At 43.2% G+C, this 17804-nt stretch overlaps 1 protein-coding gene across 1 annotated transcript in view; it reads left to right on the top strand.

Annotated features, from left to right (window-relative positions):
• LOC106566362 (G-protein coupled receptor 61-like) overlaps nt 1-17449 on the top strand; it is a 19638-nt gene extending 2189 nt beyond the window's left edge. Inside the window, exons 2-3 of the mRNA XM_014134296.3 lie at nt 11976-12743; nt 13052-17449. Of these exons, the coding sequence (XP_013989771.1) occupies nt 12677-12743; nt 13052-14526 (1542 nt within the window). The 5' untranslated portion in view covers nt 11976-12676 and the 3' untranslated portion in view covers nt 14527-17449. The remainder of the gene's footprint in view (nt 1-11975; nt 12744-13051) is intronic.
• The last annotated feature ends 355 nt before the right edge of the window (nt 17450-17804 follow it).

The raw sequence follows: 17804 nt of genomic DNA, 5'->3' as shown, positions 1-17804 counted from the left end.
CTCAGTGATGTTACCATGACATTAGGTTGTGTCTCTCAGTGATGTTACCATGACATTAGGTTGTGTCTCTCAGTGATGTTACCATGACATTAGGTTGTGTCTCAGTGATGTTACCATGACATTAGGTTGTGTCTCTCAGTGATGTTACCATGACATTAGGTTGTGTCTCCTTCAGTGATGTTACCATGACATTAGGTTGTGTCTCCTTCAGTGATGTTACCATGACATTGGGTTGTGTCTCTCAGTGATGTTACCATGACATTAGGTTGTGTCTCTCAGTGATGTTACCATGACATTAGGTTGTGTCTCTCAGTGATGTTACCATGACATTAGGTTGTGTCTCTCAGTGATGTTACCATGACATTAGGTTGTGTCTCCTTCAGTGATGTTACCATGACATTAGGTTGTGTCTCAGTGATGTTACCATGACATTAGGTTGTGTCTCTCAGTGATGTTACCATGACATTAGGTTGTGTCTCTCAGTGATGTTACCATGACATTAGGTTGTGTCTCTCAGTGATGTTACCATGACATTAGGTTGTCTCTCAGTGATGTTACCATGACATTAGGTTGTGTCTCAGTGATGTTACCATGACATTAGGTTGTCTCTCAGTGATGTTACCATGACATTAGGTTGTGTCTCCTTCAGTGATGTTACCATGACATTAGGTTGTGTCTCTCAGTGATGTTACCATGACATTGGGTTGTGTCTCTCAGTGATGTTACCATGACATTAGGTTGTGTCTCTCAGTGACGTTACCATGACATTAGGTTGTGTCTCTGTGATGTTACCATGACATTAGGTTGTGTCTCTCAGTGATGTTACCATGACATTAGGTTGTGTCTCTCAGTGACGTTACCATGACATTAGGTTGTGTCTCTCAGTGATGTTACCATGACATTAGGTTGTGTCTCTCAGTGATGTTACCATGACATTAGGTTGTGTCTCTCAGTGATGTTACCATGACATTGGGTTGTGTCTCTCAGTGATGTTACCATGACATTAGGTTGTGTCTCTGTGATGTTACCATGACATTAGGTTGTGTCTCTCAGTGATGTTACCATGTCATTAGGTTGTGTCTCTGTGATGTTACCATGACATTAGGTTGTGTCTCTCAGTGATGTTACCATGACATTAGGTTGTGTCTCCTTCAGTGATGTTACCATGACATTAGGTTGTGTCTCAGTGATGTTACCATGACATTAGGTTGTGTCTCTCAGTGATGTTACCATGACATTGGGTTGTGTCTCCTTCAGTGATGTTACCATGACATTAGGTTGTGTCTCTCAGTGATGTTACCATGACATTAGGTTGTGTCTCAGTGATGTTACCATGACATTGGGTTGTGTCTCTCAGTGATGTTACCATGACATTGGAGCTGTGAGCTCTCAGTGATGTTACCATGACATTAGGTTTTTTCTCTCAGTGATGTTACCATGACATTGGGTTGTGTCTCTCAGTGATGTTACCATGACATTAGGTTGTGTCTCTCAGTGATGTTACCATGACATTAGGTTGTGTCTCTCAGTGATGTTACCATGACATTAGGTTGTGTCTCCTTCAGTGATGTTACCATGACATTAGGTTGTGTCTCAGTGATGTTACCATGACATTGGGTTGTGTCTCTCAGTGATGTTACCATGACATTAGGTTGTGTCTCTCAGTGATGTTACCATGACATTAGGTTGTGTCTCTCAGTGATGTTACCATGACATTGGGTTGTGTCTCTCAGTGATGTTACCATGACATTAGGTTGTGTCTCCTTCAGTGATGTTACCATGACATTAGGTTGTGTCTCCTTCAGTGATGTTACCATGACATTAGGTTGTGTCTCTCAGTGATGTTACCATGACATTGGGTTGTGTCTCTCAGTGATGTTACCATGACATTAGGTTGTGTCTCTCAGTGACGTTACCATGACATTGGGTTGTGTCTCTGTGATGTTACCATGACATTAGGTTGTGTCTCTGTGATGTTACCATGTCATTAGGTTGTGTCTCCTTCAGTGATGTTACCATGACATTGGGTTGTGTCTCCTTCAGTGATGTTACCATGACATTAGGTTGTGTCTCCTTCAGTGATGTTACCATGACATTAGGTTGTGTCTCCTTCAGTGACGTTACCATGACATTGGGTTGTCTCTCAGTGATGTTACCATGACATTGGGTTGTGTCTCTCAGTGATGTTACCATGACATTGGGTTGTGTCTCCTTCAGTGATGTTACCATGACATTAGGTTGTCTCTCAGTGATGTTACCATGACATTAGGTTGTGTCTCCTTCTGTGATGTTACCATGACATTAGGTTGTCTCTCAGTGATGTTACCATGACATTAGGTTGTGTCTCCTTCAGTGATGTTACCATGACATTAGGTTGTGTCTCTCAGTGATGTTACCATGACATTGGGTTGTGTCTCTCAGTGACGTTACCATGACATTAGGTTGTGTCTCTCAGTGATGTTACCATGACATTGGGTTGTGTCTCTCAGTGACGTTACCATGACATTAGGTTGTCTCTCAGTGATGTTACCATGACATTAGGTTGTGTCTCAGTGATGTTACCATGACATTAGGTTGTGTCTCTCAGTGATGTTACCATGTCATTAGGTTGTGTCTCTGTGATGTTACCATGACATTGGGTTGTGTCTCCTTCAGTGATGTTACCATGTCATTAGGTTGTGTCTCTCAGTGACGTTACCATGACATTGGGTTGTCTCTCAGTGATGTTACCATGACATTAGGTTGTGTCTCCTTCAGTGATGTTACCATGACATTAGGTTGTGTATCCTTCAGTGATGTTACCATGTCATTAGGTTGTGTCTCCTTCAGTGATGTTACCATGACATTAGGTTGTGTCTCTCAGTGATGTTACCATGACATTGGGATGTGTCTCTCAGTGATGTTACCATGACATTAGGTTGTGTCTCCTTCAGTGATGTTACCATGACATTAGGTTGTGTCTCCTTCAGTGATGTTACCATGACATTGGGTTGTGTCTCTCAGTGATGTTACCATGACATTAGGTTGTGTCTCTCAGTGATGTTACCATGACATTAGGTTGTGTCTCTCAGTGATGTTACCATGACATTAGGTTGTGTCTCTCAGTGACGTTACCATGACATTAGGTTGTGTCTCTCAGTGATGTTACCATGACATTAGGTTGTGTCTCTGTGATGTTACCATGACATTGGGTTGTGTCTCTCAGTGATGTTACCATGACATTAGGTTGTGTCTCTCAGTGATGTTACCATGACATTAGGTTGTGTCTCTCAGTGATGTTACCATGACATTAGGTTGTGTCTCTCAGTGATGTTACCATGACATTAGGTTGTGTCTCTCAGTGATGTTACCATGACATTGGGTTGTGTCTCTCAGTGATGTTACCATGACATTAGGTTGTGTCTCTCAGTGATGTTACCATGACATTAGGTTGTGTCTCTGTGATGTTACCATGACATTAGGTTGTGTCTCCTTCAGTGATGTTACCATGACATTAGGTTGTGTCTCTCAGTGATGTTACCATGACATTAGGTTGTGTCTCTCAGTGATGTTACCATGACATTAGGTTGTCTCTCAGTGATGTTACCATGACATTAGGTTGTGTCTCTCAGTGATGTTACCATGACATTAGGTTGTGTCTCTCAGTGATGTTACCATGACATTAGGTTGTCTCTCAGTGATGTTACCATGACATTAGGTTGTGTCTCCTTCAGTGATGTTACCATGACATTAGGTTGTGTCTCTCAGTGATGTTACCATGACATTAGGTTGTGTCTCCTTCAGTGATGTTACCATGACATTAGGTTGTGTCTCTCAGTGATGTTACCATGACATTAGGTTGTGTCTCCTTCAGTGATGTCACCATGTCATTAGGTTGTGTCTCTCAGTGACGTTACCATGACATTAGGTTGTCTCTCAGTGATGTTACCATGACATTGGGTTGTGTCTCTCAGTGATGTTACCATGACATTAGGTTGTGTCTCAGTGATGTTACCATGACATTAGGTTGTGTCTCTCAGTGATGTTACCATGACATTAGGTTGTGTCTCCTTCAGTGATGTTACCATGACATTGGGTTGTGTCTCTCAGTGATGTTACCATGACATTAGGTTGTGTCTCCTTCAGTGATGTTACCATGACATTAGGTTGTGTCTCTCAGTGATGTTACCATGACATTAGGTTGTGTCTCTCAGTGATGTTACCATGACATTGGGTTGTGTCTCTCAGTGATGTTACCATGACATTAGGTTGTGTCTCTCAGTGATGTTACCATGACATTAGGTTGTGTCTCTCAGTGATGTTACCATGACATTAGGTTGTGTCTCAGTGATGTTATCATGACATTAGGTTGTGTCTCTCAGTGATGTTACCATGACATTAGGTTGTGTCTCAGTGATGTTACCATGACATTAGGTTGTGTCTCTCAGTGATGTTACCATGACATTAGGTTGTGTCTCAGTGATGTTACCATGACATTGGGTTGTGTCTCTCAGTGATGTTATCATGACATTGGGTTGTGTCTCTCAGTGATGTTACCATGACATTAGGTTGTGTCTCAGTGATGTTACCATGACATTAGGCTGTGTCTCTCAGTGATGTCACCATGTCATTAGGTTGTGTCTCTCAGTGACGTTACCATGACATTAGGTTGTCTCTCAGTGATGTTATCATGACATTGGGTTGTGTCTCTCAGTGATGTTACCATGACATTAGGTTGTGTCTCTCAGTGACGTTACCATGACATTGGGTTGTGTCTCTCAGTGATGTTACCATGACATTAGGTTGTGTCTCAGTGATGTTACCATGACATTAGGCTGTGTCTCTCAGTGATGTCACCATGTCATTAGGTTGTGTCTCTCAGTGATGTTACCATGACATTAGGTTGTCTCTCAGTGATGTTACCATGACATTAGGTTGTGTCTCAGTGATGTTACCATGACATTAGGTTGTCTCTCAGTGATGTTACCATGACATTAGGTTGTGTCTCCTTCAGTGATGTTACCATGACATTAGGTTGTGTCTCTCAGTGATGTTACCATGACATTGGGTTGTGTCAAGGGGTCTGAATTCTTTCCGAAGGCATTGTATATTTATATTCCAGCTTTTTCTGTTATTTCTTAATTTGTTTTTTCATTTTGGGGGGATTATGTGTATATTTATTGTTTATTGCTAGGTTTTACTGCACTGTTGGAGCTAGAAACACAAGCATTTCACTGCACCTGCGATAACATCTGCAAATCTGTGTACGCGACCAATAAACTTTGATTTGAAAGTGTACCTTCATCACGACTGAACAAGTATGGAAATGTACCAACAGCATGGGCGGTTGGTTGTTCCATCACTGTGACAGTGTGTGTGTTCCATCACTGTGGCAGTGTGTGTGTTCCATCACTGTGACAGTGTGTGTGTGTGTTCCATCACTGTGACAGTGTGTGTGTGTTCCATCACTGTGACAGTGTGTGTGTTCCATCACTGTGACAGTGTGTGTGTGTGTGTGTGTGTGTGTGTGTGTGTGTGTGTGTGTGTGTGTGTGTGTGTGTGTGTGTGTGTGTGTGTGTGTGTGTGTGTGTGTGTGTGTGTGTGTGTGTGTGTGTGTGTCCATCACTGTGACAGTGTGTGTGTTCCATCACTGTGACAGTGTGTGTGTGTGTGTGTGTTCCATCACTGTGACAGTGTGTGTGTTCCATCACTGTGACAGTGTGTGTGTGTGTTCCATCACTGTGACAGTGTGTGTGTGTGTGTTCCATCACTGTGACAGTGTGTGTTCAATCCCTGTGACAGAGTGTGTGTGTGTTCAATCCCTGTGACAGAGTGTGTGTGTGTGTTCCATCACTGTGACAGTGTGGGGTTGTGGGCAGGTGAGGTTATGACAGTAAACAGAACTAGCCTCCTGGTTCTACACACACACACACACACACACACACACACACACACCACACACACACACACACACACACACACACACACACACACACACACACACACACACACACACACACCCCCCCCCCCCCCCCCCCCCCCTCAGAGGGCTGGAGCGACAGTAAGGGCTGTGACACCACTACTCCCCCTAGACTAACATTACAACATCATGTTTCATTACAGCTACTCCCCCTAGACTAACACATCCAGCTACTCCCCCTAGACTAACATTACAGCTACTCCTCCTAGACTAACATTACAGCTACTCCTCCTAGACTAACATTACAGCTACTCCCCTTAGACTAACATTACAGCTACTCCTCCTAGACTAACATTACAACACCATGTTTCATTACAGCTACTCCCCCTAGACTAACAATCCAGGTACTCCCCCTAGACTAACATTACAGCAACTCCTCCTAGACTAACATTACAGCTACTCCCCTTAGACTAACATTACAGCTACTCCTCCTAGACTAACATTACAACACCATGTTTCATTACAGCTACTCCCTTTAGACTAACATTGCAACACCATGTTTCATTACAGCTCCTCCCCCTAGACTAACATTACAACACCAAGTTTCATTACAGCTACTCCCTCTAGACTAACATTACAACACCATGTTTCATTACAGCTCCTCCCCCTAGACTAACATTACAACACCATGTTTCATTACAGCTACTCCCCCTAGACTAACATTACAGCTACTCCTCCTAGACTAACATTACAACACCATGTTTCATTACAGCTACTCCCTCTAGACTAACATTACAACACCATGTTTCATTACAGCTACTCCCTCTAGACTAACATTACAACACCATGTTTCATTACAGCTACTCCCTCTAGACTAACATTATAGCTACTCCCCCTAGACTAACATTTCAACACCGTTTCATTACAGCTACTCCCCCTAGACTAACATTACAGCTACTCCTCCTAGACTAACATTACAGCTACTCCCCCTAGACTAACATTACAGCTACTCCTCCTAGACTAACATTACAACACCATGTTTCATTACAGCTACTCCCTCTAGACTAACATTACAACACCATGTTTCATTACAGCTACTCCCTCTAGACTAACATTACAGCTACTCCCTCTAGACTAACATTACAACACCATGTTTCATTACAGCTACTCCCCCTAGACTAACATTACAATACCATGTTTCATTACAGCTACTCCCTCTAGACTAACATTACAACACCATGTTTCATTACAGCTACTCCCCCTAGACTAACATTACAGCTACTCCTCCTAGACTAACATTACAGCTACTCCTCCTAGACTAACATTACAGCTACTCCCCCTAGACTAACATTACAGCTACTCCTCCTAGACTAACATTACAACACCATGTTTCATTACAGCTACTCCCTCTAGACTAACATTACAACACCATTTTTCATTACAGCTACTCCCTCTAGACTAACATTACAGCTACTCCCTCTAGACTAACATTACAACACCATGTTTCATTACAGCTACTCCCACTAGACTAACATTACAACACCATGTTTCATTACAGCTACTCCTCCTAGACTAACATTACAGCTACTCCTTCTAGACTAACATTACAGCTACTCCCCATAGACTAACATTACAGCTACTCCTCCTAGACTAACGTTACAACACCATGTTTCATTACAGCTACTCCCCCTAGACTAACATTACAGCACCATGTTTTATTACAGCTACTCCCCCTAGACTAACATTACAACACCATGTTTCATTACAGCTACTCCCCCTAGACTAACATTACAGCTACTCCTAGACTAACATTACAACACCATGTTTCATTACAGCTACTCCCCCTAGACTAACACATCCAGCTACTCCCCCTAGACTAACATTACAGCTACTCCTCCTAGACTAACATTACAGCTACTCCTCCTAGACTAACATTACAGCTACTCCCCTTAGACTAACATTACAGCTACTCCTCCTAGACTAACATTACAACACCATGTTTCATTACAGCTACTCCCCCTAGACTAACAATCCAGGTACTCCCCCTAGACTAACATTACAGCTACTCCTCCTAGACTAACATTACAGCTACTCCCCTTAGACTAACATTACAACACCATGTTTCATTACAGCTACTCCCTCTAGAATAACATTACAACACCATTTTTCATTACAGCTACTCCCTCTAGACTAACATTACAGCTACTCCCTCTAGACTAACATTACAACAACATGTTTCATTACAGCTACTGCCCCTAGACTAACATTACAACACCATGTTTCATTACAGCTACTCCCTCTAGACTAACATTACAACACCATGTTTCATTACAGCTACTCCTCCTAGACTAACATTACAGCTACTCCTTCTAGACTAACATTACAGCTACTCCCCATAGACTAACATTACAGCTACTCCTCCTAGACTAACATTACAACACCATGTTTCATTACAGCTACTCCCTCTAGACTAACATTACAACACCATGTTTCATTACAGCTACTCCCCCTAGACTAACACATCCAGCTACTCCCCCTAGACTAACATTACAGCTACTCCTCCTAGACTAACATTACAGCTACTCCTCCTAGAGTAACATTACAGCTACTCCCCTTAGACTAACATTACAGCTACTCCTCCTAGACTAACATTACAGCTACTCCCCTTAGACTAACATTACAGCTACTCCTCCTAGACTAACATTACAGCTACTCCCCTTAGACTAACATTACAGCTACTCCTCCTAGACTAACATTACAACACCATGTTTCATTACAGCTACTCCCTCTAGACTAACAATCCAGGTACTCCCCCTAGACTAACATTACAGCTACTCCTCCTAGACTAACATTACAGCTACTCCCCTTAGACTAACATTACAGCTACTCCTCCTAGACTAACATTACAACACCATGTTTCATTACAGCTACTCCCTTTAGACTAACATTGCAACACCATGTTTCATTACAGCTCCTCCCCCTAGACTAACATTACAACACCAAGTTTCATTACAGTTACTCCCTCTAGACTAACATTACAACACCATGTTTCATTACAGCTCCTCCCCCTAGACTAACATTACAACACCATGTTTCATTACAGCTACTCCCCCTAGACTAACATTACAGCTACTCCTCCTAGACTAACATTACAACACCATGTTTCATTACAGCTACTCCCTCTAGACTAACATTACAACACCATGTTTCATTACAGCTACTCCCTCTAGACTAACATTACAACATCATGTTTCATTACAGCTACTCCCTCTAGACTAACATTACAGCTACTCCTCCTAGACTAACATTACAACACCATGTTTCATTACAGCTACTCCCTCTAGACTAACATTACAGCTACTCCCCCTAGACTAACATTACAACACCGTTTCATTACAGCTACTCCCCCTAGACTAACATTACAGCTACTGCCCCTAGACTAACATTACAGCTACTCCTCCTAGACTAACATTACAGCTACTCCCCCTAGACTAACATTACAGCTACTCCTCCTAGACTAACATTACAACACCATGTTTCATTACAGCTACTCCCTCTAGACTAACATTACAACACCATGTTTCATTACAGCTACTCCCTCTAGACTAACATTACAGCTACTCCCTCTAGACTAACATTACAACACCATGTTTCATTACAGCTACTCCCCCTAGACTAACATTACAGCTACTCCTCCTAGGCTAACATTACAGCTACTCCTCCTAGACTAACATTACAGCTACTCCCCCTAGACTAACATTACAGCTACTCCTCCTAGACTAACATTACAACACCATGTTTCATTACAGCTACTCCCTCTAGACTAACATTACAACACCATTTTTCATTACAGCTACTCCCTCTAGACTAACATTACAGCTACTCCCTCTAGACTAACATTACAACACCATGTTTCATTACAGCTACTCCCACTAGACTAACATTACAACACCATGTTTCATTACAGCTACTCCTCCTAGACTAACATTACAGCTACTCCTTCTAGACTAACATTACAGCTACTCCCCATAGACTAACATTACAGCTACTCCTCCTAGACTAACATTACAACACCATGTTTCATTACAGCTACTCCCCCTAGACTAACATTACAGCTACTCCTCCTAGACTAACATTACAACACCATGTTTCATTACAGCTACTCCCCCTAGACTAACACATCCAGCTACTCCCCCTAGACTAACATTACAGCTACTCCTCCTAGACTAACATTACAGCTACTCCTCCTAGACTAACATTACAGCTACTCCCCTTAGACTAACATTACAGCTACTCCTCCTAGACTAACATTACAACACCATGTTTCATTACAGCTACTCCTCCTAGACTGACATTACAGCTACTCCCTCTAGACTAACATTACAACACCATGTTTCATTACAGCTACTCCCTCTAGACTAACATTACAGCTACTCCTCCTAGACTAACATTACAACACCATGTTTCATTACCGCTACTCCCTCTAGACTAACATTACAGCTACTCCCTCTAGACTAACATTACAACACCATGTTTCATTACAGCTACTGCCCCTAGACTAACATTACAACACCATGTTTCATTACAGCTACTCCCTCTAGACTAACATTACAACACCATGTTTCATTACAGCTAGTCCTCCTAGACTAACATTACAGCTACTCCTTCTAGACTAACATTACAGCTACTCCCCATAGACTAACATTACAGCTACTCCTCCTAGACTAACATTACAACACCATGTTTCATTACAGCTACTCCTCCTAGACTAACATTACAGCTACTCCCTCTAGACTAACATTACAACACCATGTTTCATTACAGCTACTCCCTCTAGACTAACATTACAGCTACTCCTCCTAGACTAACATTACAACACCATGTTTCATTACAGCTACTCCTCCTAGACTAACATTACAACACCATGTTTAATTACAGCTACTCCCCCTAGACTAACATTACAACACCATGTTTCATTACAGCTACTCCCCCTAGACTAACATTACAACACCATGTTTCATTAGAGCTACTCCTCCTAGACTAACATTACAACACGTTTCATCGAAGCTCCTCCCTTTAGACTACTCGTTGGCCCACTTTAATCGGAGTAGTCTAACCCAGAACGACAACATTTGATTACTGATAGATAATGTGGCCTGACAATTCCAAATAGCATAGGTTAAATTCGCAAAACTCCCATGGATGGATGCTTCGCTCCTATCTTTGCCAGTGACTCGGTCATCTCTTTATATTTATATAAAATGTCTATTTGGTACATATTATACTCTTAAAATGTTATACTTTAAGATTACATTACTGCTCCATTTACATCACTATAAACTAGGAAATCAGTAGCATGACCACAGCTGACACATTCTCTCAACACTATGGATTTTCTGTCTCTGAGACATATGGTGGGCTGCATCCTCCGTGCTTATAGCTTCTCCCCGGCAGGGCTGGCTGTCCTGAAAAACACGCTTTAGAAGACGCAGATGGATGTATATATGTGGCTGTACACGAGGACTGCGGTCTGTGGCATAATTACAAACACAGTGGTGAAATGGAGGCAAGGATTACTGTGACAGCCATAATAACATTGTTTGAAAATGTTTGTTTTTGGAATGACATAAAAGAGTGTTAAAATGTGAGTGTTGAGCGTTAAAATGTGAGTGTTGAGCGTTAAAATGTGAGTGTTGAGCGTTAACATGTGAGTGTTGAGTGTTAAAATGCCTTGTTCGAAATCTCATAAATATAAACAGAAAAGGAGGATGCTGTATTTTTTGACCCAGCTTCATACATCCCTCTTTGATTTCTTAGAAAGCTGTTGATGTGGCTTTGTAATGTTTAAATGACATTATTTGAAGTAGGTCAGACAGTGAATGACATTCAAAGCTTTACTGTACTGAAGCTCTTTCTTTTTTATTCAAGCATATGGAGACATCGTTGATCTCAACAAAAGGTTAATCTCTGACAGAAACAGAATGCAGCTCATAACAGCTGTGTTTTGGCTCATTTTACAATGCCTGCATTTGAATGCCTGTTTTTAACCAATAATGTTTCTTCACTTTTGTTTCAGAGTCCAACCTCTCCAACTAGAAACCTCTCAACATCACTAAGGATGCAGCGTTCCTTATGAGCAGCAATATAAAGAGCTGTACCTATCGGGATCGTCATTGGGTAAAGCGTTCTCCTACCACTCCAGAGGCCCATCTAATCTCTTCTACCACTCCAGAGGGTCCATCCAATCTCTTCTCCTACCACTCCAGAGGGTCCATCCCATCCCATCCCTTCCTCTACTACTCCAGAGGTCCATCCAATCTCTTCTCCTACCACTCCAGAGGCCCATCCAATCTCTTCTCCTACCACTCCAGAGGCCCATCCAATCTTCTCCTACCACTCCAGAGGCCCGTCCAATCTCTTCTCCTACCAATCCAGAGGGTCCATCCCATCCCATCCCTTCTCCTACCACTACAGAGGCCCATCTCATCTACAGTCCAGACTTCCAGCATCTAGTGTTGGGTTACCTGGTGCACGACCGGACTTTGTCTCTTGAATTAAAAGTGGGACTTTGCCAGACTTCCACCAGCCAAGGGTGGCCTGTCCATGCCCTGTCCAGCTCTACCTGCCCAAAAAAGACAGTACCATTACCACCTGAACATCTGTTGCTAATCCCCAACCCAGTCCCCAGTTCCTCAGCCCAATCCCACTGCAGGGGAGGATGGGTGATGGGCCTTTGAGTCTCCCTGGCCTCTCTCCTTCCGTCTTTCTCATCCTTGCATGGAGCCTCCTTCTGACACCTCCAGTTCCCCCTGGAACACATCCACCTCCATCTCTAGACCTCCAGGTTGGTATCCACTAAGGTTGCAAAATTCTGGTAACCTTCCCAAAATTCCCATGGTTTTCCAGAAATGCTGTTTAGAAGATTCTAGGAATCAGGAAGGAATAAGCAGGAAATCTGGAATCCTCCAACACGGATTTCTGGAAAACCTGGGAATTTGCGGAAAGTTATCCTAATTTTGTACTGACTTGGTAGACTTTGTGTTTATGATCTTTGATAATTGTTTGTGTATGTATTGTTGTACTCAAATGGCTGAGGCAACTCTACATGTATTTTAAATATGCCTAATAATATGAATTATTTATTTCATTCAGGGCCATGGCTCCCAGCCCTCCCAGTCTCGCTGCACCCCAACGTGAGTTTTCCTGTGGGCATCGGCGCTAGCGGAGCCCCCCTGTCCCTGACCCACTCCCTGGCTCTGGTTGCCATGCTCCTCATGGACCTCCTGGCCGTCGTTGGCAACCTAGCCGTCATGGCTGTCATCACCAAGACGCTGCAGCTGAGGAAGTTCGCCTTCGTGTTCCATCTGTGTCTGGTTGACCTGCTGGCGGCTCTGGTTCTGATGCCTCTGGGGATGCTGTCGGACCGGATCTTGGTGCATGATGAGGCACTCTGCCAGAGCTACCTCTGCCTGAGTGTAGGGCTGGTCAGTGCCGCCATTTTGTCTATCTCAGCCATCAACGTGGAGAGGTATTACTACATCGTCCACCCGATGCGCCATGAGGTGAAAATGACAGTAGGGGTGGTTGTGGCAGTGTTAGTCGGGATCTGGGTCAAAGCTATTTTGATGTCAGCTCTGCCTCTACTGGGCTGGGTGCCCCAGGGAAACCAGGGGGTAGGTGTCGGACTTGGAAGAGGACTAGGGAGTCCCGTGATCCCGGGTCCTCCAAACCAGAGACGTTGCTCCCTACACTGGACTGGAGGAGGAGGGACCACACGATTAATCTTCATGGTCTTCTTCACCTTTGTCTACTTCCTGTGTACAGTACTGATCATTCTGATTGTGTACTGTAACATGTTTAAAGTAGCCCGGGTGGCAGCCATGCAGCATGGCCCCTTACCTATGTTGATGGACACACCTGGTCCCAGCCCTCACCGCTCCGAGTCCCTCAGCAGCCACTCTACCATGGCTGTCAGCTTGGGGGGCCCATGTCCTCCACTCCGCTCCCCCAGTCAGAGGACCTTCAATGGGGGTAAAGCCGCGGCAGTCCTGGTGGCGGTTGGAGGCCAGTTCCTATGCTGCTGGCTGCCTTACTTCTCCTTCCACCTGTACGCCGCCCTGGTCTCTACCCCCCAGGCCTCCCTGGCTTCGGCCCAGCTGGAAGAAGTCGTGACCTGGATCGGTTACTTCTGCTTCACCTCCAACCCTTTCTTCTATGGCTGTCTGAATCGGCAGATCCGAACAGAGCTGGGCCGAAGCCTGGCCTGTCTCTTTAAGCGGGCGGGGCCGGGCGATGGGGATCAGCTGGCCAGCCGAGAGGCCTCCATCGAGGAGAACTTCCTCCAGTTCCTCCAGGGGACAGGGTGTAATCTGGAGCCCTCCACCCAGGCACACAGCAGGGCCAGCAGGACCGAGGAGGAGGCGGGGGAGAGGGGCCGTCTTCGAGATGGACCAGGTCAGGAGAACACGCTGGTCCAGGAACACACGCCTGTTGACTTCCACATCCCTGGACAGATTATCGAGAAGACCTCGGAGTTCTTGGAGCAGCAGGATCTGAATCTGAACGATGACATCAACCTAGCGGAAAATTGCTGCCGAGTAAACAGGACAGTGCTGGACAGTGCCTGAACTCTTGTACTGGATGTTCATCTGTACAGTAGGCCTGTTTTTGGACCAGGCGTCAGAGGTAGAAGCACTAAAGCCTTAGTCTGCAGGCCAAACACCGCCGTAGAAGTCCTATGGTGGAAACGGCAAGTAGATGACCTGTTATTTAGAACATCTGGGGTATTCTATTTGATGCTGTTTGACGATTTTGTTGTCCACCTTTGCTACAGTTGGATTATGGTACATACAAGTACCTAGTACGTGAGACATTGCTCTTGAGCTACAGTTACAGTGAAGCTATCATATAGACTTGGTATCTTCTTTTGAAGAATTCGGGTTGTTATTATTATGTGCATTTTTTGGGACTGTCACTAGAATCAGGGTTCCTTTAGGAGGTATGATGAAGGGTTCGGGGAAATTCCATTTCAATTCCAGTAAAATCAAGAAATAAACTAAAATTCCAATTCCAATCATCCTCAATGCTTTTCTAATGAGGTTTACTTCCAAAAAAGACTGAATTTAAATGTAATTGACCCTAACCCTGGTTTAATAACATTGGTACCCATTTACCATTAAGACCAAAACCCATTACATCAAATACATACAGCCAGTCTATCTACCTCCCCTGTTTCCTGTCAATCTTCCTACTGATTTATATTCTGGTCAAGGAGAGTGAGAGAACATCTAGCATATTACCACTTGACAATCTTTGTTTTAGTGTGGATGAACACCCCCCCCCCCCCCCCCCCCCCAAGACAATCAGTTAGACAAATGCAAAACTCCAATCCTATAGACATACATACAGTAGCAGACAAAGGGTTAAGAACCAGGTCAAAACACAGATCACAGAAAAAAGGGGGCAGAATCAATTTGTATGAAAAGCGTGTTTATTCCACATTCCAGTCTCATTCTCCACTTCCTAATGCAACCAAGAAATGAATACAGATTTAGTCATTTTCCATTTCTGACTGCATCTCAATTTGAAGCTCTATGGGCCCTGGTCAAAAGAAGTGCACTATATGAGGAATAGGGTGCCATTTTGGATGCAGCCAATGTGTTAACAGGATCATTTCACAGCTGGTTCTTTGCCAGTGGTATTTATAGCAAGCTGGCACGTTGGGTTATTTTAGACTCTCAATCCATTAATGCTATTATTTGGTCTATTTATTTGAGCAGAAACCCACATTGGTGTGTCACTGTGATATCTCACAGACAACAACTTCTTAACTACTGATATTATCTTATCTTATTTTCCAAGAGAATGTTGATGCAGATTATTTGGCACGATTAACAAATGGTTAGGCAATAATTACTGTATAGAATAGATAGTGTATAATGACAAATCTAGCTTTTTCTTTTTTTTTCATATTTTCCACAGCTCCATGCTCAATTTGAGCCCTCTCTCTCTGTCACGGAAGGGAAGCGTGGAGTTTCAGTGTGTTCAAATGTCAACTTCATTCAAAATGTCAGTTTAGAGATGGACAGCAGCAGACAGCTGTTGAAGCCACTTATAAAATGGGGACAATGGGGACAGATTCAAAAGATTTGGGCTGAGTTCCAAATGGCACCCTGTTCCCTATATAGCACACAATTCTTTTTTACCAGAACCCTATGGGCCCTGGTCAAAAGTTTTGCACTAAGTAGGGAATAGAGTGCCATTTTAGACGAAACCAATTGCCAACCTCCAACAATGTCCCTTGTGTTTACAGGTAAACGCTGGCGAGTGCCTAACAGTACAGGCTAAGTGTTCTGTGGTGTTTACCTAGAAACACCCACGGCTTGTTGTGGCTACACAGTAAAGGTGACAGACAGACAGGAGTGATGAATGATTCTTACACATGGCACGCTTTTACCTTCGCCCTTCTCCCTACAAGCTGTATTCTCTCTCTCTCTGTCTCTCTCCCTCCCTCTCTCTCTCTGTTTCTGTCTCTCTGTCGCTCTCTGTCTCTCTCTCTGTCTCTCTCTCTGTCTCTCGCTCTCTTGCTCTGTCTCTCTCTGTGTCTCTCTCTGTCTCGATCTCTCTCTCTCTCTCTCTCTGTCTGTCTGTCTCTCTCTCTCTGTCTGTCTCGCTCTGTCTCTCTCTCTCTCTGTCTCTCTCTCTCAATTCAATTCCATTAAAAAGGCTTTATGGACATGAAAAGTGTTAAACACAGACATTGCCAAAGCAAATGTGTAAACTTCAAATCACGCTAATGTCGCCTTCCCTTCCCTCTCTTTTCGAGAGGTACAAGTCCATCGGCATGATCACAAGATGCAAAACACCAAGCACTCTGGGAAGTTTTAGATTTGGGTGAAAAGTTTTTGGAGAGAAGAAATATAAACGTTCCTAATTTTCTTGTGTCCATATTGACCCTGGTCCACTATATAGGGAATAGAATGCCATTTGGGACACAACCTTGTGTAATGACTTCAGTGCTGACTGTTGTTTTTCAATGGGACCGTTTCTATTTCTAGCACATTTATTTTGCATGAAAAGAAAATGGGATGGTGAGGCAAACTCCCAAATTAGTCAAAACTGGATTAATGACAAGCAAAATCAATGTCATCCTGAGTTGTCTTTCAACTGGTTGCAGCTTAGTACGGTCTTCGCTTGTGAACTAGCCGGGAATATCCGTTCTCGCCCAGAGAACAACCTTCAATTGGTATTTCAGACCATATTGTGGCATGTTTTCTCCTTCAACACTAACCTTGAATCCCATGGAGGGTATCCTAAAATGGAGAACATGAAAATGTTTGGCTATATAGCCAGATGGTTAATAAAAAGATTGACAGTATATTTATTTATTCAGTTATTCATTCTTTTGTATTTAATCATTTATTTTGTGCCTAGAAATTAAATTGACTGTTTGGGTTTTTAGATCTGTCTGTTTTATTTTATCTCTTTCTATTTTGACATCTCTTCTGTATTGGTTACCAATCACAGTATGAATTAAAGATATAGACTAGATGAACCTCTGTCTTTTTCATGACCTTTAATACGCTGTCAAATGTGACCAGTAGTAGGACCCCTATTTTTCATGCTGTCAAATTGCCTGACAACAAATGTAGATAAATAATGTCAATTACAAATGTTTAAGTGACATTAGTTAAATTATGCCCATTAATCATCATGCATGCTTTTGTGTGTGCATGTGCGTGTGTGAGTGTGTGTGTGTGTGTGCGCATGTCTGCGCGAACATTCAACATGTATCTCTGTAGGTTCTATTGGCGGGAGGCATTGAAAGTGATGGTGTCATTGGATGATGTTACAGAGGTAAGATGAAGCCATAAGAACACGATAAAAGTGGTCTGACATTTGGAGT

The sequence above is a fragment of the Salmo salar genome, chromosome 13 (genome assembly GCF_965601325.2).
Source record: "Salmo salar chromosome 13, fSalSal1, whole genome shotgun sequence".
In the NCBI taxonomy this organism is placed as follows: domain Eukaryota; kingdom Metazoa; phylum Chordata; class Actinopteri; order Salmoniformes; family Salmonidae; genus Salmo; species Salmo salar.
Note: the sequence above shows the minus strand (reverse complement) of the source record. Positions and strands in the feature narration are given on the sequence as shown.